Below are 24,958 nucleotides of genomic sequence, written 5' to 3'. Positions count from 1 at the left end.
TTCCTATTCCCTATTCCCTGTTTCCTGTTCCCTATTCCTATTCCCTATTCCCTGTTTCCTATTCCCTAATCCCTGTTTCCTGTTCCCTATTCTCTATTCCCTAATCCCTGTTTCCTATTCCCTAATCCCTGTTTCCTGTTCCCTATTCCTATTCCCTGTTTCCTATTCCCTGTTTCCTATTCCCTGTTTCCTTTTCCCTATTCCCTTTTTCCTATTTCCTAATCCCTTTTTAGGGTGAATAGGGTGCCATTTGGGTCATAAGTAGTGCACTAAATAGGGAATAGCGTTCCATTTGGAAAGCAGACCCTGAGTCGTGCAGGGTCAAGTCTACCACTGAGTGATGTCATCTGCGCCTTAGCGAGACACTGGACGGATGAAACTGTGAAACTGAGTTGGAGCTGTTGGAGTCTGTAACCTTGAGCTACAGGGTGTAATTGGTCGGGGGAGAGCCCACAGGTGTCAAATTAATAAATAGTTTCCCTTTGATGTTTTCAGAGATACTTTTTTTCTTTATCAGCTAATGATTTATGGGAATGGGTGTTTCTGGGGCCCTGGGGTTGGGGAGGTGGGGTGAGGGGAGGGAGAAGGGGAGGACGGGAAGGGAGGGAGGAGAAGGGACAGGGTTCAGTCTGGCTGAGTGATAGGAGAGAAGGATTGCTGCGGGGTTTGAACTCACTCACTCATGCACACACCCACACACACAGGCATGTGTATACACACACACAAACAAACACACACACACACACACGCACACACACACACACACACACACACGCACACGCACACGCACACGCACACACAGGGGGTGTGCCTGATTGAAAGACAGAGCGACGGCTGAGGGACTCTGGGCTGCTGTGTGGTTTCACTGGACCGTCTCCCTACTCTCTCTGACGAAGAGGGAGAGAACTCCTGCTGTTCAGCCTGCTGTGAGAAAAGCCACATGTAAAGCTCTCCATCACTTGTTGTTGGGTTGGATGGAAAAACAGTTTCTTATTGTAGCAAAGAAACACACGTGACTGATGTGTGTAAATGATGCAAATGTTACAAGAACAAATCTTGACCCGCCTAAAATAGGAAGGGATTGCATTCCCCATTCCCCAGTCCCCATTCCCCAGTCCCCATTCCCCAGTCCCCAGTCCCTAGTCCCCAGTCCCCAGTCCCCAGTCCCCAGTCCCCAGTCCCTAGTCCCTAGTCCCCATTCCCCAGTCCCCATTCCCCAGTCCCCAGTCCCCAGTCCCCAGTCCCTAGTCCCCAGTCCCCAGTCCCTAGTCCCCAGTCCCCAGTCCCCAGTCCCCAGTACCCAGTACCCAGTACCCAGTCCCCAGTACCCAGTCCCCAGTCCCCAGTCCCCAGACCCCAGTCCCCAGACCCCAGTCCCTAGTCCCCAGTCCCCAGTCCCTAGTCCCCAGTCCCTAGTCCCCAGTACCCAGTACCCAGTCCCCAGTACCCAGTCCCCAGTACCCAGTCCCCAGTCCCCAGACCCCAGTCCCTAGTCCCCAGTCCCTAGTCCCCAGTCCCCAGACCCCAGACCCCAGACCCCAGTCCCTAGTCCCCAGTCCCTAGTCCCCAGTCCCCAGTCCCCAGTCCCCAGTCCCCAGACCCCAATCCCTAGTCCCCATTCCCCATTCCCCAGTCCCCAGTCCCCAGTCCCCAATCCCCATTCCCCATTCCCCAGTCCCCAGACCCCAGACCCCAGACCCCAGACCCCAGTCCCCAGTCCCCAGTCCCCAGACCCCAGACCCCAGACCCCAGTCCCCAGTCCCCAGACCCCAGTCCCTAGTCCCCAGTCCCCAGTCCCCAGACCCCAGTCCCCAGACCCCAGTCCCCAGTCCCCAGACCCCAGTCCCCAGACCCCAGTCCCCAGTCCCCAGTCCCTAGTCCCCAGTCCCTAGTCCCCAGTCCCCAGTCCCCAGTCCCCAGTCCCTAGTCCCCAGTCCCCAGTCCCCAGTCCCCAGTCCCCATTCCCCATTCCCCAGTCCCCAGTCCCCAGTCCCCAATCCCCATTCCCCATTCCCCAGACCCCAGACCCCAGACCCCAGACCCCAGTCCCCAGTCCCCAGTCCCCAGACCCCAGACCCCAGACCCCAGTCCCCAGTCCCCAGACCCCAGTCCCCAGTCCCCAGACCCCAGTCCCCAGTCCCCAGTCCCCAGACCCCAGTCCCCAGACCCCAGACCCCAGTCCCCAGACCCCAGTCCCCAGTCCCCAGTCCCCAGTCCCCAGTCCCCAGTCCCCAGTCCCCAGTCCCTAGTCCCCAGTCCCCAGTCCCCAGTCCCCAGTCCCCAGTCCCCAGTACCCAGTCCCTAGTCCCTAGTCCCTAGTCCCCAGTCCCCAGTCCCCAGTACCCAGTACCCAGTACCCAGTCCCCAGTCCCCAGTCCCCAGTCCCCAGTCCCCAGACCCCAGTCCCTAGTCCCCAGTCCCTAGTCCCTAGTCCCCAGACCCCAGACCCCAGACCCCAGACCCCAGTCCCTAGTCCCCAGTCCCCAGTCCCCAGTCCCCAGTCCCCAGTCCCCAGACCCCAATCCCTAGTCCCCATTCCCCAGTCCCCAGTCCCCAGACCCCAGTCCCTAGTCCCCAGTCCCTAGTCCCCAGACCCCAATCCCTAGTCCCCATTCCCCATTCCCCAGTCCCCAGTCCCCAATCCCTAGTCCCCACTCCCCAGACCCCAATCCCTAGTCCCCATTCCCCACTCCCCAGACCCCAATCCCTAGTCCCCAGACCCCAATCCCTAGTCCCCATTCCCCAGTCCCCACTCCCCAGACCCCAATCCCTAGTCCCCATTCCCCACTCCCCAGTCCCTAGTCCCCATTCCCCAGTCCCCAATCCCTAGTCCCCATTCCCCACTTCCCACTCCCCAATCCCTAGTCCCCATTCCCCACTTCCCACTCCCCAGACCCCAGTCCCTAGTCCCCATTCCACTCTTCCCACTCCCCAGTCCCCAGTCCCTAGTCCCCATTCCCCTCTTCCCACTCCCCATTCCCCATTCCCCAGTCCCCAGTCCCCAGTCCCTAGACCCCACTCCCCATTCCCCACTCCCCAGTCCCTAGTCCCCATTCCCCACTCCCCACTCCCCAGTCCCTAGTCCCCACTCCCCAGTCCCTAGTCCCTAGTCCCCATTCCACCTCCCCAGTCCCCATTCCCCACTCCCCAGTCCACATTCCCCAGTCCCCAGTCCATATTCCCCAGTCCACATTCCCCAGTCCCTAGTCCCCACGCCCCACTCCCCACTCCCCAGTCCCTAGTCCCCATTCCCCACTCCCCACTCCCCAGTCCCTAGTCCCCATTTCCCACTCCCCATGCCCCACTCCCCAGTCCCTAGTCCCCATTCCCCACTCCCCACTCCCCATTCCCTAGTCACCATTCCCCCTCCCCAGTCCCTAGTCCCCATTCCCCACTCCCCACTCCCCTAGGAGACCTGCGCAAACTCCCTGTGCTTACTGGGGGGCTAGAGAGACCGGGCAGGCACCGTGTTATGCAGTGGTGCGCACGGTGTCCCCAGTGCGGGTGCATAGCCCGGTGCAGTATATTTCAGCTCCGTGTATCGGCCGGGCTAGATTGAGCGTTGAGCCAAATACCATGAAGCCGGCTCTACGCATCTGGTCCCCAGTGCGTCTCCTTGGGCCGGCTTACATGGCACCAGCCTTGCGCTCTGTGTCTCCGGTTCGCCTACATAGCCCAGTGCGGGCTATTCCACCTCGCTGCACTGGCAGGGCAACCGAGAGTATTCAACCGGGTAAGGTTAGGCAGGCTCGGTGCTCAAGAGCTCCAGTGCGCCTGCACGGTCGGGTCTATCCAGTACCACCTCCAAACCCCAGCCCTCCGGTAGCAGCTCCCCGCACCAGGCTTCCTGTGCGTGTCCTCGGTCCAGTACCACCAGTGCCAGCACCACGCATCAGGCCTACAGTGTGCCTCGCCTCTCCTGCCTCGTTGGAGTCTCCCGCCTCTCCAGCGCTGTCAGAGCCCTTCTCCTCTCCTGCGCTACCGGAGTCTCTTGTCTGTTCAGTGCAGCCAGAGCTGTCAGCCTGCATGGAGCAGTCAGAGCTGTCAGTCTGCATGAAGCAGCCAGAGCTGTCAGTCTGCATGGAGCAGTCAGAGCTGTCAGCCTGCATGGAGGAGTCAGAGCGGTCAGTCTGCATGAAGCAGCCAGAGCTGTCAGTCTGCATGAAGCAGCCAGAGCTGTCATTCTTCAAGGAGGTGTCAGTCTGCAAGGAGCTGTCAGTCTGCAAGGAGCTGCCAGTCTGCAAGGAGCTGCCAGTCTACATGGAGCAGTCAGAGCTGTCAGTCTGCATGAAGCAGCCAGAGCTGTCAGTCTGCATGAAGCAGCCAGAGCTGTCATTCTTCAAGGAGCTGTCAGTCTGCAAGGAGCTGCCAGTCTGCAAGGAGCTGCCAGTCTGCAAGGAGCTGCCAGTCTGCAATAAGCTGCCAGTCTGCAAGGAGCAGCCAGATTCTTCCAGATCTGCCAGTCAACCAGGCTCTTCCAGATCTGCCAGTCAACCAGGCTCTTCCAGATCTGCCAGTCAGCCAGACTCTTCCAGATCTGCCAGTCAGCCGGGATCTGCCAGAACTGCCAGTCAGCCAGGATCTGCCAGTCGGCCACGATCCGCCAGTCAGCCAGGATCTGCCAGTCAGCCAGGATCTGGTGGATTCATCAACCTGCCTGAGCTTCCTCTCACTCCTGAGCTTCCTTTCACTCCTGAGCTTCCTTTCACTCCTGAGCTTATTTTCACTCCTGAGCTTTTTTCACTCCTGAGCTTCCTTTCACTCCCGAGCTTCCTTTCACTCCCGAGCTTCCTTTCACTCCTGAGCTTCCTTTCACTCCCGAGCTTCCTTTCACTCCTGAGCTTCCCCTCAGTCCCGAGATTCCCCTCAGTCCCGAGATTCCCCTCAGTCCCGAGATTCCCCTCAGTCCCGAGCTTCCCCTCAGTCCCGAGCTTCACCTCAGTCCCGATCTGCTCCTCAGTCTAGTGGGGTTCTGGGTGAGGAATACTAGGCCATGGTTGGCGGCGAGGGTGGACTATCTAGGGACGCAAGGAGAGGGGACTAAGACATTTACTGAGTGGGGTCCACGTCCCGCGCCGGAGCCGCCACCATGGACATACGCCCACCCGGACCCTCCCTATTGATTTGAGGTGCATTCGGGAGTCCGCACCTTAGGGGAGGGGGGGGGGGGTTCTGTCACGCCCTGGTCAAAGTATTTTGTGTTTTCTTCATGTATTTGGTCAGGCCAGGGTGTGACATGGGTTTTTGTATGTGGTGTGTAGCTTAGTGGGATTGTAGCTTAGTGGGGTGTTCTAGGAAAGTTTATGGCTGTCTGAAGTGGTTCTCAATCAGAGGCAGGTGTTTATCGTTGTCTCTGATTGGGAACCATATTTAGGCAGCCATATTCTTCGGTTGTATTGTGGGTGATTGTCCTGAGTGTCTTGGTGTCCTTGGTGCTGTGTTAGTTGACACAAGTATAGGCTGTTTTCGGTTTTCGTTTTGTTTATTTTGTTTTGTAGTATTTGTGTTTAGTCGTGTTTACGTTTTGTTTCAATAAACATGGATCGCAATCGACACGCTGCAGTTTGGTACGACTCTCCTTCACCATATGAAAACCGTGACAAGATGGCCGTACTTCCTCATTACACAAACGAATAACCTCAACCACTTTCTAAAGACTGGCGACATCCAGTGGAAGCAGTAGGAACTGCAAACAAGTCCCTAAGAATTCTAGTTTCCCAATGAAATCTCATTGAATAGACAGTGACCTAAAAAAAACTGAATGGTTTGCCTGCTACATAAGTTCCGTTGTACATACAGACATGATTCAAACAGTTTTAGAAACTTCCAATTCTACTGATAATATGCATATCTTATATTCTGGGGATGAGTAGCAGGAAGTTGAAATTGGGCACACTATTTATCCAAAAGTGAAAATGTTGCCGCCAATCCCGAAGAGGTTTTAAAGTGGCTAGTGATACATTTATTACATCCATTTTTTTATTTTTAAAGTGGCTAGAGACTTGAGTTAGTATGTCGGCAGTAGCCACTCAATGTTAGTGGTGGCTGTTTAACAGTCTGATGCAGCCACTCAATGATGGGTGTTTAACCGTCTGATGGCCTTGAGATAGAGAAACAGCTTCCCAGTCCCAGCTTTGATGCACCTGTACTGACCTCTCCTTCTGGATGATAGCAGGGTGAACAGGCAGTGGCTCGGGTGGTTGTTGCCCTTGATCTTTTTGGCCTTCCTGTGACATCGGGTGGTGTAGGTGTCATGGAGGGCAGGTAGTTTGCCCCCGGTGATGCGTTGTGCAGACCTCTATCACGACATTGGCCTGGGGGTAGGTTTATGACAGTCATAAATACCTCTCCCCCCTTTATCCTCTCTCTACCCTACTGATGTGACATTTGCAAACCCCTTGGTTAACATAGAGATTCTGGAAACATCAGAAGGTGGGCGGAAATTAACCATATTCTGGTAATCCGACCAGTTGAACATATGCGGTGGTACTTAATGAATATGATGTCAGTTCGGTTGTCATCTGACACATTCTCAACAATGACCTAAACTCTACAGTGGAAAATCTACACATTAGAGTTATCAGATTCACATGGAATTGTTGGGCAATTTAAATGTTTGAATATAAAATTATTGGTGAAAAGATTAAATGTAATTTCAGCTTCCAAAAGAGAGATTTGGGTTTTCATAAGGTTATGGCTCTGCTCAATCAGTGGCCCGCCCCTGTGAAGAGACATGGGCTATATAACTATGAAGACACACCCTTCTCCCTCCACTATATGAAGCCTTGACGAAAATGTAACCTCCTGTTCCGAGGATGTGAGGACGACGGTCCGATGTCAGAATGGTTCAGATAATGACTACAGAACGAAGCCGACCTCAGCGTAAGCTTTGGTTGCGAATGGTATGAACTTTGAACTCTTATTCACTACAGAAGTGATACCTCCAAGCCGTTGAGTTAGCGACAGAAGCTGCAAACGGGGGCTAGGAAAGAACAGACAGACTATTCCGTCTACCACACAACGACGTTACTAGAACGTATCTAATTTACCAGCAGATACATTCTTCAAAGGACTATGTTGGGCAATACGGCCTTCCATCTACCACCAACCTACCGAAGCGCAGCTCAGAGTAAATATTTATTGAATTTTCCTTTTCCAAATGGGCGGTAATTTAGAATGCATAAGATTCTGTATTTACGATAGAGACTTGGCTTCTCCCTTTGTTCCTCAGTCTTCCCGCTCTTTCACTCAAACCCAGCCCCCTTTTCTTTGTGTAACCAGCTGTCATATCTGTTCCGCCCACTAGGGACATTTTACTTTATGACGTAATTTGTAATCAACGTATGATTCATTCTGTGTATATGTAATTCTGTGTGATTAGTTAGGTATTTAGTAAATAAATAATTAAATAAATAATTAAACCCAATTTTACATTGCTGATTCAACTTGTTAGCCAGGGTTCATGAAGATAACCAATAATTTACAACTTTCAGATGAGACTGAAATAAGGTGACGACTAATATTGACTGCCATTGATGTAAAATATTACTAGGTCTTTATTAAGAGTTTATTCGGAAGACAACTGCTCTATAAATATTATTTTGTGGTGCCCCGACTTTCTAGTTAATTACATTTACATGATTAGCTCAATCAGGTAATATTAATTACAGAGAAAGGATTTTATAGAATAGCATGTCATATAATTTAATCCGGCATAGCCAAAGACACGACACCTCACGACCCTTTGGCGAGCCTTATGGTTGTGGGCGGAGCAGTTGCCATACCAGGCGGTGATACAGCCTGACAGGATACTCTCGATTGTGCATCTGTAAAAGTGGACCATTTCAGTTCGTCCGTGATGTGCCGATGAACTTACAACTTTCCACGTTCTCCACTACTATCCTGTCGATGTGGATAGGATAGATTCCCTCTGCTGTTTCTTGAAGTCCACAAACATCTCCTTTGATGTTGAGTGTGAGGTTATTTTAGGCCGTCTCATTGTTGTTGATAATCAAGCCTACCACTGTAGTGTTGTCTGCAAACTTGATGATTCAGTTGGAGGCGTGCATGGCCACGCAGTCATGGCATAAGGTGAATGCACCAATTTGTAAGTCGCTCTGGATAAGAGCGTCTGCTAAATGACTTAAATGTAAATGTAAATGTCATGGGTGAACAGGGAGTACAGAAGACGGCTGAGAACGCACCCTTGTGGGGCCCCAGTGTTGAGGATCAGCGGGGTGGAGATGTTGTTTCCTACCCTCACCACCTGGGGGTGGCCAGTCAGAAAGTCCAGGACCCAGTTGCACAGGGCGGGTTCGAGACCCAGGGTCTCGAGCTTAATGATGAGTTTGGAGGGTACTATGGTGTTAAATGCTGAGCTGTAATCGATGAACAGCATTCTTACATACAGTGCCTTGCGAAAGTATTCGGCCCCCTTGAACTTTGCGACCTTTTGCCACATTTCAGGCTTGAAACATAAAGATATAAAACTGTATTTTTTTGTGAAGAATCAACAACAAGTGGGACACAATCATGAAGTGGAACGACATTTATTGGATATTTCAAACTTTTTTAACAAATCAAAACCTGAAAAATTGGGCGTGCAAAATTATTCAGCGACCGGAAGACATCCCTGATGAGAGAGAGAGACAGACAGATAGACAGACAGAGCTCTGATGTGTCTGGTCTACCACAGACAGACAGACAGGCAGACAGGCAGACAGGCAGACAGGCAGACAGACAGACAGACAGACAGACAGACAGACAGACAGACAGACAGACAGACAGACAGACAGACAGACAGACAGACAGACAGACAGACAGACAGACAGACAGACAGACAGACAGACAGACAGACAGACAGACAGACAGACAGAGCTCTGATGTATCTGGTCTAACACAGAGAGAGAGATAAAGGGATTGATGTCCCTTTTGCACACTTACAGTACCTCAGCACAGATACTGTTGTGCCATTGTTGTGCATTTCAACTTGGTACATGGGAAGTATTTGAGTTTAGTTTTTATCCCAAGGATCCACTAACCCTCAGTGTTCTTTATGTCCTTGGATTTGGAGGATTGTGTGTGTTGTGGATGTAGGTGTTTGACGTGCAGTACTCTCTGGATGCTCGTGTGTTAGCTGATGTACTCTCTGGATGCTCGTGTGTTAGCTGATGTACCCTAACTGGATGCTAGTGTGTTAGCTGATGTACCCTAACTGGATGCTCGTGTGTTAGCTGATGTACCCTAACTGGATGCTCGTGTGTTAGCTGATGTACCCTAACTGGATGCTCGTGTGTTAGCTGATGTACCCTAACTGGATGCTCGTGTGTTAGCTGATGTACCCTAACTGGATGCTAGTGTGTTAGCTGATGTACCCTAACTGGATGCTAGTGTGTTAGCTGATGTATCCTAACTGGATGCTAGTGTGTTAGCTGATGTACCCTAACTGGATGCTAGTGTGTTATCTGATGTACCCTAACTGGATGCTAGTGTGTTAGCTGATGTACCCTAACTGGATGCTAGTGTTTTAGCTGATGTACCCTAACTGGATGCTAGTGTGTTAGCTGATGTACCCTAACTGGATGCTAGTGTGTTAGCTGATGTACCCTAACTGGATGCTAGAGTGTTAGCTGATGTACCCTAACTGGATGCTAGTGTATTAGCTGATGTACCCTAACTGGATGCTAGTGTATTAGCTGATGTACCCTAACTGGATGCTAGTGTGTTAGCTGATGTACCCTAACTGGATGCTCGTGTGTTAGCTGATGTACCCTAACTGGATGCTAGTGTGTTAGCTGATGTACCCTAACTGGATGCTAGTGTGTTAGCTGATGTACCCTAACTGGATGCTAGTGTGTTACCTGGTCCTTGTAGCTCAGTTGGTAGAGCATGGCGCTTGTAACGCCAGGGTAGTGGGTTCGATTCCCGGGACCACCCATATGTAGAATGCATGCACACATGACTGTAAGTCACTTTGGATAAAAGCGTCTGCTAAATGGCATATTTTTTTTATTTTTTTTAGCTGATGTACCCTAACTGGATGCTAGTGTACGAGTTAGCTGGCCTTTGCTGTGTGACTCGCTTGCAAAACACTGGAAGATTTGTTGCGTACCCTCAGTGGATGCTAGCTCATATTCTGTGTGGCTGGCTTGCAGTACTCTCTAGATTCTGACATTATGTACCAGTTAGCTAGCCCATTCTGTTTGTGGCAGGCCTGACTTAATGTACCCTAACTGGATGCATTGTGTACCAGTTAGCTTGCTCATAATGTGTGACTGGCTTGCCTTGCAGTAAATGGGGTGCTTGTGTACCAGTTTGCTAGTTTGTGTTGTGTGTGGCTGCCTTGCAGTAGCCTATCTTGTGAGGCATGTTTACCAGTTAGCTTGCTCGTTCTGTGGCTGGCTGGCTTGCCTTACATCACTCGCTGGATGCTTACATGTGTTTATCAGTTAGCTAGTTCATTCAGAATTCCCACTGGCAGCCTGTCACACTAGATCGCTCTGACGGAGGTGGTAGAGTGTTCCAAAGTGAAATGATTAGAGAACGAGGGGGAGATGCTTTGAGTTCTGACACTGATCAGGATCGTCATCTCAGCCCCCCCGTACCACTCCCTTTGCTCATTCCCCTCTTTACTTTTCTATATTTCTTTAATTTAACAGCGTTTCCCCGAGGGAGGGGACGACGACAACACTAGCTTATTCCGTAGTCTTTGCTGACTATGTGACCTTTTAGGGTATACAGTACCTTATACAGTACCAGTCAAAAGTTTGGACACAACTACTCATTCAATGGTTTTTATTTGTTTTGACTTTTTTCTACATTGTAGAATAATAGTGAAGACATCAACACTATGAAATAACACAAATGGAATCATGTATTAACCAAAACAGTGTTAAACAAATCAAAAATAGATTTTATATTTGAGATTCTTCAAAGTAGCCGCCCTTTGATATGATGACAGCTTTGCACACTCTTGGCATTCTCTCAACCAGCTTCACCTGGAATGCTTTTCCAACGGTCTTGAAGGAGTTCAATTCAAACTTTATTTGTCACATGCACCGAATACAACAAGTGTATACTTTACCGTGAATTGCTTATAAGCCCTTAACCAACAGTGCAGTTCAAGAAGTCAATGTGGAGACTATATACAGGGTGTTACAGTACAGAGTCAATGTGGAGACTATATACAGGGTATTACGGTACAGAGTCAATGTGGAGGCTATATACAGGGTGTTACAGTACAGAGTCAATGTGGAGACTATATACAGGGTATTACGGTACAGAGTCAATGTGGAGGCTATATACAGGTTGTTACGGTACAGAGTCAATGTGGAGGCTATATACAGGGTATTACGGTACAGAGTCAATGTGGAGACTATATACAGGGTATTACGGTACAGAGTCAATGTGGAGGCTATATACAGGGTGTTACGGTACAGAGTCAATGTGGAGGCTAATTACAGGGGGTACCAGTACAGAGTCAGTGTGGAGGCTATATACAGGGTATTACGGTACAGAGTCAATGTGGAGGCTATATACAGGGGGTTCTGGTACAGAGTCAATGTGGAGGCTATATACAGGGTGTTACGGTACAGAGTCAATGTGGAGGCTATATACAGGGTGTTACGGTACAGAGTCAATGTGGAGGCTATATACAGGGTGTTACGGTACAGAGTCAATGTGGAGGCTATATACAGGGTGTTACTTTATAGAGTCAATGTGGAGGCTATATACAGGGTGTTACGGTACAGAGTCAATGTGGAGGCTATATACAGGGTGTTACAGTACAGAGTCAACGTGGAGGCTATATACAGGGTGTTACGGTACAGAGTCAATGTGGAGGCTATATACAGGGGGTACCATTACAGAGTCAATGTGGAGGCTATATACAGGGTGTTACGGTACTGAGTCTTTGTGGAGGCTATATACAGGGTGCACCAGTACCGAGTCAGTATGGAGGTTATATACAGGGGGTACCGGTACAGAGTCAATGTGGAGGCTATATACAGGGGGCACCGGTACAGAGTCCATTTGGAGGCTATATACAGGGTGCACCGGTACCGAGTCAGTATGGAGGTTATATACAGGGGGTACCGGTACAGAGTCAATGTGGAGGCTATATACAGGGGGCACCGGTACAGAGTCAATGTGGAGGCTATATACAGGGGGCACCGGTACAGAGTCCATTTGGAGGCTATATACAGGGGGCACGGTACCGTGTCAGTGTGGAGGGGTACGGGCTAGTTGGGGTAATCTGTACATGTAGGTGGGGGCGAAGTGACTATACCTACATAGGTAACAAACAAACAGTGAGTGTACAAAAGGGAGAGGGGGGGAGTCAATGTACATTTGTGATTTGATGAATTGTTCAGCAGTCTTATGACTTGCGGGTAGAAGCTGTTGCGGAGACTTTTGGTCCTAGACTTGGTGCTCCGGTACCGGTAGCAGAGAAAACGGTCTATAACTTGGGTGACTGGAGTCTCTGACAATTTTATTGGCTTTCCTCTGACACCTCCTATTGTATAGGTCCTGGATGGCAGGAAGCTTGGCCCCAGTTATGTACTGGGCCGTTTGCACCACCATCTGTAGCGCCTTACGGTCAGATACCGAGCAGTTGCCATACCAGGTGGTGATGCAATCGGTCAGGAGTTCCCACATTGTTGGCTGTTTTTCCTTCACTCTGAGGTCCAACTCATCCCAAAACATCTAATTTGGGTTGATGTCGGGTGAATGTGGAGGCCAGGTCATCTGATGCAGCACTCCATCACTCTCCTTGGTCAAATAACCCTTACACTCTTCCTCCTTGCTTCGCGGTGGGAACCACACATGCAGAGATCAACAACTTTCTGCGTCTCAGAAAGACACGGAGGTTGGAACCAAGGATACAATTTCTTGACTAATCAGACCAAAGGACAGATTTCCACCGGTCTAATGTCCATTGCTCGTGTTTCTTGGCCCAAGCAAGTCTCTTCTTATTTTTAGTGTCCTTTAGTAGTGGTTTATTTGCAGCAATTCGATCATGAATTGCTGATTCATGCAGTTCTCTCTGAACAGTTGATGTTGAGATGTGTCTGTTACTTGAACTCTGTGAAGCATTTGTTTGGGCTGCAATCTGAGGTGCAGTTAACTCTAACAAACTTATCTTCTGCAGCAGAGGTAACTCTGTGTTATGCAGGTGAATGAGGACCCAAAAGCGACTTGGCGAAAACAGAGTCTTTATTCCAGTAAAGGAAATAGGCAATACTCCTGGACAATCAGAGCAGAAAACAAAACATAAAAAACATAATTCCACTCGTAGTGACGAGGACAGACTGGAGACTCGACCATAAACTGTAGGTTGCCTCGGGAAGGCACCGACCGTAGCAGACTCAGACACCTGCTCACACGCAGCATCTGAGGGAAACAAGACACGACAGGGCGAGACAAAGACACAGCACGGCGAACAATATACAAGGATCCGACAGGACAGAAACGGAAGACAAGGGGAGAAATAGGGACTCTAATCAGAGGGCAAGATACGGAACAGGTGTGAAAAGATTAGATGATTGAGTAGGGGAATAGGAACAGCTGGGAGCAGGGACGGAACGATAGAGAGAAGAGAGAGAGGGAGGGAGAGAGAAAAAAAGGGAACGAACCTAATAAGACCAGCAGGGGGAAAACGAACAGAAGGGAAAGCAAAATGACAAGACAATATAAGACAAAACATGACACTCTGGGTCTTCCTTTCCTGTGGCGGTCCTCATTAGAGCCAATTTCATCATAGTGCTTGATGGTTTTTGTGACTGCACTTGAAGAAACTTTCAAAGTTCATGAAAGGTTCCATAAAGACTGACGTTCATGTCTTAAAGTAATGATGGACTGTATAGATTCTCTTTGCTTATTTGAGCTGTAATTGCCATAATATGGACTTGGTCTTTTACCAAATAGGGCTATCTTCTATATACCAACCCTACCTTGTCACAACACAACTGATTGGCTCAAACGCATTAAGAAGAAATGAAATTCCACAAATTAAGACATGTATGTGACCCTTCTGTGTAAGTATTAATTTTATCCCAACTAGTTTTGTTTTTGATTAAATGTTTTAACTTGACTCTTTTAACTAGGCAACTTTTTTTCAAACAACTTGTTTTCTGGTGAAGTTGCATGGAAAAACACTTGAACCTTACATCCTACTGACTTCCAGTATCGTTTTCTAATCATTCTGAAATTAGGACTTCACTTCAATCTTAACTTCAATCTTAATATTAACAAGAGAGTCATTGTCTCCCTTCAACCTTGGCTCATGGTGTTTCATCCTTCCTATTTAGTCACTATTCAGCTATTAGAATCCCGGCTTGCTACTGTGTGTGTTTTTGCCTCTTGTTGTTGGGTTCTGTCTAATTGTTGTTGTTTTAGATGAGGTTCTACAGCAGGGTTCTCTCTAATTGTTTTTTTTTTAGATGAGGTTCTACAGCAGGGTTCTCTCTAATTGTACCCAGGATCCTCAGTTAGAGCTCTATCAACCCCCTCTGCCACACAAAGAACACACACAGAATGTTTGTACACGCACGGACGCACACATATGTACTGCTTTCACACAGGGTTTACACAGTGTTCTGCTTTACTGGATGGGGCTAGCAGGTAGCCTAGTGGTTAGAGCAGGTAGCCTAGTGGTTGGAGCAGATAGCCTAGTGGTTAGAGCAGGTAGCCTAGTGGTTAGAGCAGGTAGCCTAGTGGTTAGAGCAGGTAGCCTAGTGGTTAGAGCAGGTAGGCTGGTGGTTAGAGCAGGTAGCCTAGTGGTTAGAGCAGGTAGGCTAGTGGTTAGAGCAGGTAGGCTAGTGGTTAGAGCAGGTAGCCTAGTGGTTGGAGCAGATAGCCTAGTGGTTAGAGCAGGTAGCCTAGTGGTTAGAGCAGGTAGCCTAGTGGTTAGAGCAGGTAGCCTAGTGGTTAGAGGCAGGTAGCCTAGTGGTTAGAGGCAGGTAGCCTAGTGGTTAGAGCAGGTAGCCTAGTGGTTGGAGCAGGTAGCCTAGTGGTTGGAGCGGGTAGCCTAGTGGTTGGAGCAGGTAGCCTAGTGGTTAGAGCAGGTAGCCTAGTGGTTAGGAGCAGGTAGCCTAGTGGTTAGAGCAGGTAGCCTAGTGGTTAGAGGCAGGTAGCCTAGTGGTTAGAGGCAGGTAGCCTAGTGGTTAGAGGCAGGTAGCCTAGTGGTTAGAGCAGGTAGCCTAGTGGTTAGAGCAGGTAGCCTAGTGGTTAGAGGCAGGTAGCCTAGTGGTTAGAGCAGGGAGCCTAGTGGTTAGAGCAGGTAGCCTAGTGGTTAGAGCAGGTAGCCTAGTGGTTAGAGCAGGTAGCCTAGTGGTTGGAGCAGGTAGCCTAGTGGTTGGAGCAGGTAGCCTAGTGGTTGGAGCGGGTAGCCTAGTGGTTGGAGCAGGTAGCCTAGTGGTTAGAGCAGGTAGCCTAGTGGTTAGGAGCAGGTAGCCTAGTGGTTAGAGCAGGTAGCCTAGTGGTTAGAGGCAGGTAGCCTAGTGGTTAGAGGCAGGTAGCCTAGTGGTTAGAGCAGGTAGCCTAGTGGTTAGAGCAGGTAGCCTAGTGGTTAGAGCAGGTAGCCTAGTGGTTAGAGGCAGGTAGCCTAGTGGTTAGAGCAGGGAGCCTAGTGGTTAGAGCAGGTAGCCTAGTGGTTAGAGCAGGTAGCCTAGTGGTTAGAGCAGGTAGCCTAGTGGTTGGAGCAGGTAGCCTAGTGGTTGGAGCAGGTAGCCTAGTGGTTGGAGCGGGTAGCCTAGTGGTTGGAGCAGGTAGCCTAGTGGTTAGAGCAGGTAGCCTAGTGGTTAGGAGCAGGTAGCCTAGTGGTTAGAGCAGGTAGCCTAGTGGTTAGAGGCAGGTAGCCTAGTGGTTAGAGGCAGGTAGCCTAGTGGTTAGAGGCAGGTAGCCTAGTGGTTAGAGCAGGTAGCCTAGTGGTTAGAGCAGGTAGCCTAGTGGTTAGAGCAGGTAGCCTAGTGGTTAGAGGCAGGGAGCCTAGTGGTTAGAGCAGGGAGCCTAGTGGTTAGAGCAGGTAGCCTAGTGGTTAGAGCAGGTAGCCTAGTGGTTAGAGCAGGTAGCCTAGTGGTTGGAGCAGGTAGCCTAGTGGTTGGAGCAGGTAGCCTAGTGGTTGGAGCAGGTAGTCTAGTGGTTGGAGCAGGTAGCCTAGTGGTTAGAGCAGGTAGCCTAGTGGTTGGAGCTGGTAGCCTAGTGGTTGGAGCAGGTAGCCTAGTGGTTAGAGCAGGTAGCCTAGTGGTTGGAGCAGGTAGCCTAGTGGTTGGAGCAGGTAGCCTAGTGGTTAGAGCAGGTAGCCTAGTGGTTGGAGCTGGTAGCCTAGTGGTTGGAGCAGGTAGCCTAGTGGTTAGAGCAGGTAGCCTAGTGGTTGGAGCAGGTAGCCTAGTGGTTGGAGCAGGTAGCCTAGTGGTTGGAGCAGGTAGCCTAGTGGTTAGAGCAGGTAGCCTAGTGGTTAGAGCTGTTGAACTGGTAACCAAAAAGGTTGCAAGATCGAATCTCTGAGCTGACAAGGTGCAAATCTGTCGTCCTGCCCCTGAACAAGATAGTTAACCCCACTGTTCCCTGGTAGGCCGTCGATGAAGATAAGCAGTTGTTCTTTAACTGACTTGCCTAGTTAAATTAAGATATATTTAAAAATAAATTGTTAATATGACTCCCTTTAAAAAAAAGGTCTGTTTTTATCCCATTATTATTGCCTGCTGTTATACATCCTGCTGGTATGCTGGAGACGAGTGGTAGTAGTGGTGTGCAGATGTTGGTGGTTGTCTATTTTAATACATCGATTGAGAATATACACCATCAAAAAATAAATCCATTATTAATTTGTTTAGGCAGGTCCTAAGAAACATTATAACACCAATGACAAACTGGGGCCTGAGCAGCCAGAGATGCATAAATATTTTAGCTATTTTGTTAATTTAAACAGACGAGACATCTCTACCCAATCACTGTCAACACACACACACATATATTTTACAGTAAGAATGTAATGGAATGTAACTTATGTCACGGGAAACGTGTGGAAATGCTGTCATATGGAAAAAAGCGATATTTTGAAAGAGCCCCAAAAACCCATGCATTTTTTATCCATGTTTCATCTCTTTCCTGCCCTCGCACGATCAGGGAGCAGAGACAAGGTCTCATCTTCATGACGATACAAATATAACGTAATAACAATCCTATTTTCAAAAGAACGTGAGTCAAGTGTTCACAACCTCCGAGAGCTTTTGGAATAGTGTATATGCATTCAAGCAGGATAATGCAATAAGATAAGCAAGATGCCTACACTTGATTTTGGCTACATTATTGCATTGCTAAATGTTTATTATCAGTGATTGATAAGCAAGCAAACTATCTTTGTCTTCAGATAGTATTCACCCCTCTTGACTTTTTTCACATTTTTGTTGTGTTACAGTCTGAATTTCTAGTGGATTAAATTGAGATTGTGTCTCACTGGCCAACACACAATACCCCATAATGTCAAAAGTGGAATTATGTTTTTAGACATTTTTACAAATTAGTTAAAAATCGGAACTTTCGTGAGGCCGTCATTAAGTATTCAACTCTTTAGTGTGTAATAACTGTGTTTAACATGATGTTTTAATGATTACCTCTCATCTCTGTGCTCCACACATACAACTATCTGTAAGGTCCCTCAGTTGAGCAGTGAATTTCAACCACAAATTCAACCACAAAGACCAGGGAGGTTTTCCAATGCCCTCGAAAGAAGGGCCCCTATTGGTAGATTGGTAGTTGTTAATGACATGTTTGATGGTGTATCAATACATCCCATTCACTACAAAGATACAGGCGTCCTTCCATCACCATGAGGCCAGTGGTGACATAGGGAAAAACAGACAGAGTTTAATGGCTCTGATAGGAGAACACAGAGGATGGATCAGCAACATTATAGTTACTCCACAATACTAACCTAAATGACAGAGTTTAATGGCTGTGATAGGAGAACACTGAGGATGGATCAACAACATGGTAGTTACTCCACAATACTAACCTAAATGACAGAGTTTAATGGCTGTGATAGGACAACACTGAGGATGGATCAACAACATGGTAGTTACTCCACAATACTAACCTAAATGACAGAGTTTAATGGCTGTGATAGGACAACACTGAGGATGGATCAACAACATGGTAGTTACTCCACAATACTAACCTAAATGACGGAGTGGAATGAAGGAAGCCTGTACAGAATAAAAAATATTCCAAAACATGCATCCTGTTTGCAACGAGGCACTAAAGTAATTCTGCAAAAACATTTTTTGTGGTAAAGCAATTAACACATTAGTGAGTGCCGCTCTCCATGTTTTCAAGCACAGTAGTGGTAAATCGGTATGCTTGCAGTCATTAAGGATTCAGGAATTTCTCAGGATAAAAAAAACAGGCAAAATCCTAGAGGAAAACCTGGTTCAGTCTGCGTTCCTTTCACCTTACAGCAGGACAACAACCTAAAACACAAGGCCAAATCTATACTGGAGTAGCTTACCAAGAAGACAGTGAATGTTCTTGAGTGGCCAAGTTACAGGTTTGACTTAAATCTACTTACAAATCTGTGACAGGACCTGAAAATGGTTGTCTAGCAATGATCAACAACCAATTTGAGAGAACTTGAAGAATTTTTGAAAAGACTAAATGGGTAAATGTTGCACAATAGAGGTGTGGAAAGCTGTTAGAGACTCAGCCAGAAAGACTCACAGCTGTAATCGCTGTCAAAATGATTCTACAAAGTATTGATTCAGTGGTATGAATACTTGTCTAAATTAGACATTTCTTTAGAAACCAAACGGCACACACACACACACACAGAGAGAGAGACACCCACCCAGAGACACACACAGTGAGAGACAGACACACACACACACACACACACACACACACACACACACACACACACACACACACACACACACACACACACACACACACACACACACACACACACACACACACACACACACACACACACACACACACACACACAGAGCTCTGTAACCTGATTTCCCCTGTGTACTTCAGACGTCCCAGACTGTGGCTCCAATATCGAGCAAAATGAAGTCTTCCCTGTCCCAAATGCAACCCTATTCCCTGTATAGTGCACTAGCCTTATGGGTCCTGGTCAAATGTAGTGCACTGCATACTGAATAGGGTGCCAGTTGGAACCCAATGTGTTATCAGATCCCTACTCACTGACACACTTCATGGTTTAATGGTTGTATCAATTGATTGGTAGAATATTAAGATCTGTCGTTATTTGTCTGTTTAGTATTCAGTTTTTTTTTTTTTTTTTGACGTGACCCTCTAGAAACGTCACTCAGGAGGGCCTTGAGTTAAATAATTACAGAATGGGGCTTTGAGGCGGAAAGAACGTCATCATTCTAACAACTCTACAGGTTGCCTCTGTATTATTTGGGGGGGAAAAGGGCCCCAAGTTTAATTTCATATAGTGAATGATGGTAACTTCATTTCATGCTGAACAACATCTAATCCCAACATTTTCGGTCAGATTTAGCGAACAAAGAGAGAACTAATGTTTGCAACTGCCAATTATCATATTGGTTGGGAGATGAAGCTGTGTCATTTCTCGTAGAACAGTAATGTACCCTTTAAACCACTGTAGTTACTTTGCAGTAGTTTGCAATATAATGATAACAATGTCACATCCAGTCAGAGAGACATTTGTCAGCCTCACGCAAAACAGACAGACTAAGTGGATCAGATTGGTATCCACTTCAACTGAAATGCGAAAAGGGTCTTCAAACAGTAAGAATGACATGTCTCTCAACACTAGTCAAATGATTACAGTGATTAATCAGAGTGTAATTTGTGCTTTAGATTTTCATACACAAAGCTTAGATAATTTCAGGGCATACAGAATGCAGAAGGTAGAGGAAGAAGCTAGAGTTTTCTTTTTCCTGAAGTGCCCTATTGATTAAATGGCCTCTCTTTTTTTTCTCTCTCGCTCTCTATGTCTTTCTCTGTCTCTATAATAATGGAACACTGGTCAGTTTAATAATGGAACACCGATCAGTTTAATAATGGAACACTGGTCAGTTTAATAATGGAACACTGATCAGTTTAATAATGGAACACCGGTCAGTTTAATAATGGAACACTGGCCACTTTAATAATGGAACACTTGTCACTTTAATAATGGAACACTGGTCAGTTTAATAATGGAACACTGGTCAGTTTAATAATGGAACACTGGTCACTTTAATAATGGAACACTTGTCACTTTAATAATGGAACACTGGTCAGTTTAATAGTGGAACACTGGTCAGTTTAATAATGGAACACTGGTCAGTTTAATAATGGAACACTGGTCAGTTTAATAATGGAACACTGGTCACTTTAATAATGGAACACCGGTCAGTTTAATAATGGAACACTGGTCACTTTAATAATGGAACACTGGTCACTTTAATAATGGAACACTGGTCAGTTTAATAGTGGAACACTGGTCAGTTTAATAGTGGAACACTGGTCAGTTTAATAATGGAACACTGGTCAGTTTAATAGTGGAACACTGGTCAGTTTAATAATGGAACACTGGTCAGTTTAATAATGGAACATTGGTCAGTTTAATAATGGAACACTGGCCACTTTAATAATGGAACACCGGTCAGTTTAATAATGGAACACTGGTCACTTTAATAATGGAACACTGGTCACTTTAATAATGGAACACTGGTCAGTTTAATAGTGGAACACTGGTCAGTTTAATAATGGAACACTGGTCAGTTTAATAGTGGAACACTGGTCAGTTTAATAATGGAACACTGGTCAGTTTAATAATGGAACACTGGTCAGTTTAATAATGGAACACCGGTCACTTTAATAATGGAACACCGGTCACTTTAATAATGGAACACTGGTCAGTTTAATAATGGAACACTGGTCAGTTTAATAATGGAACACTGGTCAGTTTAATAATGGAACACTGGTCACTTTAATAATGGAACACTGGTCAGTTTAATAATGGAACACTGGTCAGTTTAATAATGGAACACTGGTCACTTTAATGATGGAACACTTGTCAGTGGTATGTAGCACACCACCATGCATACCACTGCTGGCTTGCTTCTGAAGTTAAGCAGGGTTAGTTCTGGTCAGTCCCTGGATGGGAGACCAGATGCTGCTGGAAGTGGTGTTGGAGGGCCAGTCGGAGGCACTCTTTCCTCTGGTCTAAAAAAGAAAATCCCAATGCCCCGGGCAGTGATTTATTTCAGCTTTTATTTCTTTCATCACATTCCCAGTGGGTCAGAAGTTTACATACACTCAATTAGTATTTGGTAGCATTGCCTTTAAATTGTATATCTTGGGTCAAACATTTCGGGTAGCCCTCCACAAGCGTCCCACAATAAGTTGGGTGCATTTTGGCCCATTCCTCCTGACAGAGCTGATGTAACTGAGTCAGGTTTGTAGGCCTCCTTGCTTGCACACACTTTTTCAGTTCTGGCCACATATTTTCTATGGGATTGAGGTCAGGGCTCTCTGATGGCCACTCCAAAACCTTGACTTTGTTATCCTTAAGCCATTTTGCCACAACTTTGGAAGTATGCTTGGGGTCATTGTCCATTTGGAAGTCCCATTTGCAACAAAGCTTTAACTTTCTGACTGATGTCTTGGTGTTGCTTCAATATATCCACATCATTTTCCATCCTCATGATGTCATCTATTTTGTGACGTGCACCAGTCCCTCCTGCAGCAAAGCACCCCCACAACATGATGCAGCCACCCCTGTGCTTCACGGTTGGGATGGAGTTCTTTGGCTTGCAAGCCTCCCCCTTTTTCCCCAACAGAATGATGGTCAATATGGCCAAACAGTTCTATTTTTGTTTCATCAGACCAGAGGACATTTCTCCAAAAGTACGATCTTTGTCCCCATGTGCAGTTGTAAACAATAGAGTGGCTTTTGTATGGAGGTTTTGGAGCAGTGGCTTCTTCCTTGCTGAGCGGCCTTTCAGGTTATGTTGAAATAGGACTCGTTTTACTGTTACTGTGGATGTAGATACTTTTGTACCTGTTTCCTCCAGCATCTTCAAAAGGTACTTTGCTGCTGTTCTGGGATTGATTTGCACTTTTTGCACCAAAGTAAGTTCATCTCTAGGATACAGAATGCGTCTCATTCCTGAGCGGTATGACGGCTGCGTGGTCCCATGGTGTTTATACTTGAGTACTATTGTTTGTACAGATGAACGTGGTACCTTCAGGCATTTGGAAATTACTGCCACGGATGAACCAGACTTGTGGAGATCTACAATTTTTTTCTGAGGTCTTTGCTGATTTCTTTAGATTTCCCCATGATGTCAAGCAAAGATGCACTGAAAGTAGGCCTTGAAATACATCCATCGGTACACCTCCAATTGACTCAAACGGTGTCAATTAGCCTATCAGAAGATTCTAAAGCCATGGCATCATTTTCTGGAATTTTCCAAGCTGTTTAAAGGCACAGTCAACTTAGTGTATGTAAACCTCTGACCCTACTGGAATTGTGACTCAGTGAATTATAAGTGAAATAATCTGTCTGTAAATAAATGTTGGAAAAATTACTTGCGTCGAAGTAGATGTCGTAACCGACTTGTCAAAACTATAATTTGTTAACATGACATTTGTGGAGTGGTTGAAAAAATAGTTTTAATGACTCCAACGTAAGTGTATGTAAACTTCCGACTACAACTGTATATATATTAATTTATCGAAACAGGTGGGGCTCAAAACTGGTGGGCCTCTGCTTTCCCTGAATGATGTGTCTCCGCAGTCTGAAATAGAAAAAGAACAAACTATCATTTGAAAAGATGCAAACATTTGTTCTCTGTTCCAGAAGTTACCATGTGGGATGCAGACTCAGGAAAACTGGAAGGAGATTTCTCCTGAAATACTCATCAGCTTGAATTACTAACACTTACAATGTTAATCTCTAGGTAATTCAATATGTCCTAAAATACTGGTTTCACAACAGTGGTCTATTTCAGCAGGGGAAACAGGAGCAATAGGAACTGGACAAATATAAAGCTTGAAGGTAAAATGTCCTAAATTTTGCAAATATTTCAAACAGCGTGTCTAAATAGATACAATGTGATACAGGACTTTTTCGACACAAGCAGCAGATTTTGTTAACCTTTATTTAACTAGGCAATTAAGAAAAAATTACTATTTTCAATGATGGCCTAGGAACAGTGGGTTAACTGGTCTAGGAACAGTGGGTTAACTGGTCTAGGAACAGTGGGTTAACTGGTCTAGGAACAGTGGGTTAACTGGTCTAGGAACAGTGGGTTAACTGGTCTAGGAACAGTGGGTTAACTGGTCTAGGAACAGTGGGTTAACTGGTCTAGGAACAGTGGGTTAACTGGTCTAGGAACAGTGGGTTAACTGGTCTAGGAACAGTGGGTTAACTGGTCTAGGAACAGTGGGTTAACTGGTCTAGGAACAGTGGGTTAACTGGTCTAGGAACGGTGGGTTAACTGGTCTAGGAACGGTGGGTTAACTGGTCTAGGAACAGTGGGTTAACTGGCTTCAGGGGCAAAACAACAGATGTGTACCCTTTCAGCTCCAGGATTCGATCCTGCAACCTTTCGGTTACTAGTCCAACAGCTCTAACCACTAGGCTACCCTGCCGCCGTAACAATGTATTTAGTCCAACAGCTCTAACCACTAGGCTACACTGCCAAGTGTTAGATATTAAAGATGCTCTTGAGTCCTAAGACTTGTTTTAAGAGTTAATTCATCTCTTTTTTCTCTCTCCAGGATTTGATGCCTACTTCACATCGCGGACGCTGGAGAACAACAGGAGAAACGTCTGGTTCGCAGAATACTGGGAGGAGAACTTCAACTGTAAACTAATGAGCTCTTCCAAGAAGGAAGACACCAGCAGGAAATGCACAGGTAGTGGCACTCGACAAGGATGTACTTTAAACCCTATAAATATTGGCACGTGATAGATGTTTGACACCTTATTTTACATTTATTTAACTAGGCAAGTCAGTTAAGAACAAATTCTTATTTTCAATGACGGCCTAGGAACAGTGGGTTAACTGCCTGTTCAGGGGCAGAAAGAAAGACTTTGTACCTCGTCAGCTCTGGGATTTGAACTTGCAACCTTCCGGTTACTAGTCCAATGCTCTAACCACTAGGCTACGCTGCCGCCCCTTATTACAAAGGGCATACTTTATTACAGTACACATTTGAACCATTTATGAGGCACAGTAGTAGGCCAATGATAGGATCCATATCACACTGCAGCCCTGTTGTCAGAATACCCCTTGGTACTATTTTATTCTGCACTCTGCAAGGATGTGTAGTAACCCCCTTTAGGGCTGTTGGGGTAACCCTATTACCGACCACAACGGCAGTCACAAGTCATGATGAACATTTAGTCACAGTAATTAGCCTTCTCCAGGCTCTGAGGATGTTGATGGTCATTAGTAGCTGGTACTCAGCACTCTATTGTCCCTCTAATCACTCGGACATCAATGCAAATGTAATCGAAAATCTAATCAAACAGTTCATGAGAGCCCATGAGCTAATGTTGCACAACATTTCTATAAGGCTATGCAATTTGGGTAGGAAATGCAATTGCGTGAGAAAACAGAATGATGGCCTCTGTTAAAAAGAGGAGGATCCAATCAGCTTACTAGGCCTACTTTATTTATTTCGCAATGTTCCTAATATTAAATCAATCAATCAAATGTATTTACGAAGAAACCCAGCATAAAACCCCTAACGGCAAGCAATGCAGATGTAGAAGCACGGTGGCTAAGAATAACTCCCTAGAAAGGCATGGACCTAGAAAGAAACGTAGAGAGGAACCATGTTCTGAGGGGTGGCTGGTACTTTTCTGGCTGTGCCAGGTGGAGATTATAAGAGTACATGACCATTAAGGCCAGATTGTTCTTCAAGGTCTTCAAACGTTCATAGCTGACCAGCAGGGTCATAT

At 46.6% G+C, this 24,958-nt stretch overlaps 1 protein-coding gene across 1 annotated transcript in view; it reads left to right on the top strand.

The window, feature by feature from the left end:
- LOC124003943 (metabotropic glutamate receptor 7-like) overlaps positions 1-24,958 on the top strand; it is a 393,623-nt gene that overhangs the window by 185,246 nt on the left and 183,419 nt on the right. Inside the window, exon 5 of the mRNA XM_046312602.1 lies at positions 23,770-23,907. Within this exon, the coding sequence (XP_046168558.1) occupies positions 23,770-23,907 (138 nt within the window). The remainder of the gene's footprint in view (positions 1-23,769; positions 23,908-24,958) is intronic.

Source organism: Oncorhynchus gorbuscha, linkage group LG18, assembly GCF_021184085.1.
Source record: "Oncorhynchus gorbuscha isolate QuinsamMale2020 ecotype Even-year linkage group LG18, OgorEven_v1.0, whole genome shotgun sequence".
Lineage (NCBI taxonomy): Eukaryota > Metazoa > Chordata > Actinopteri > Salmoniformes > Salmonidae > Oncorhynchus > Oncorhynchus gorbuscha.
This window is presented reverse-complemented; position numbering and strand designations above follow the sequence as displayed.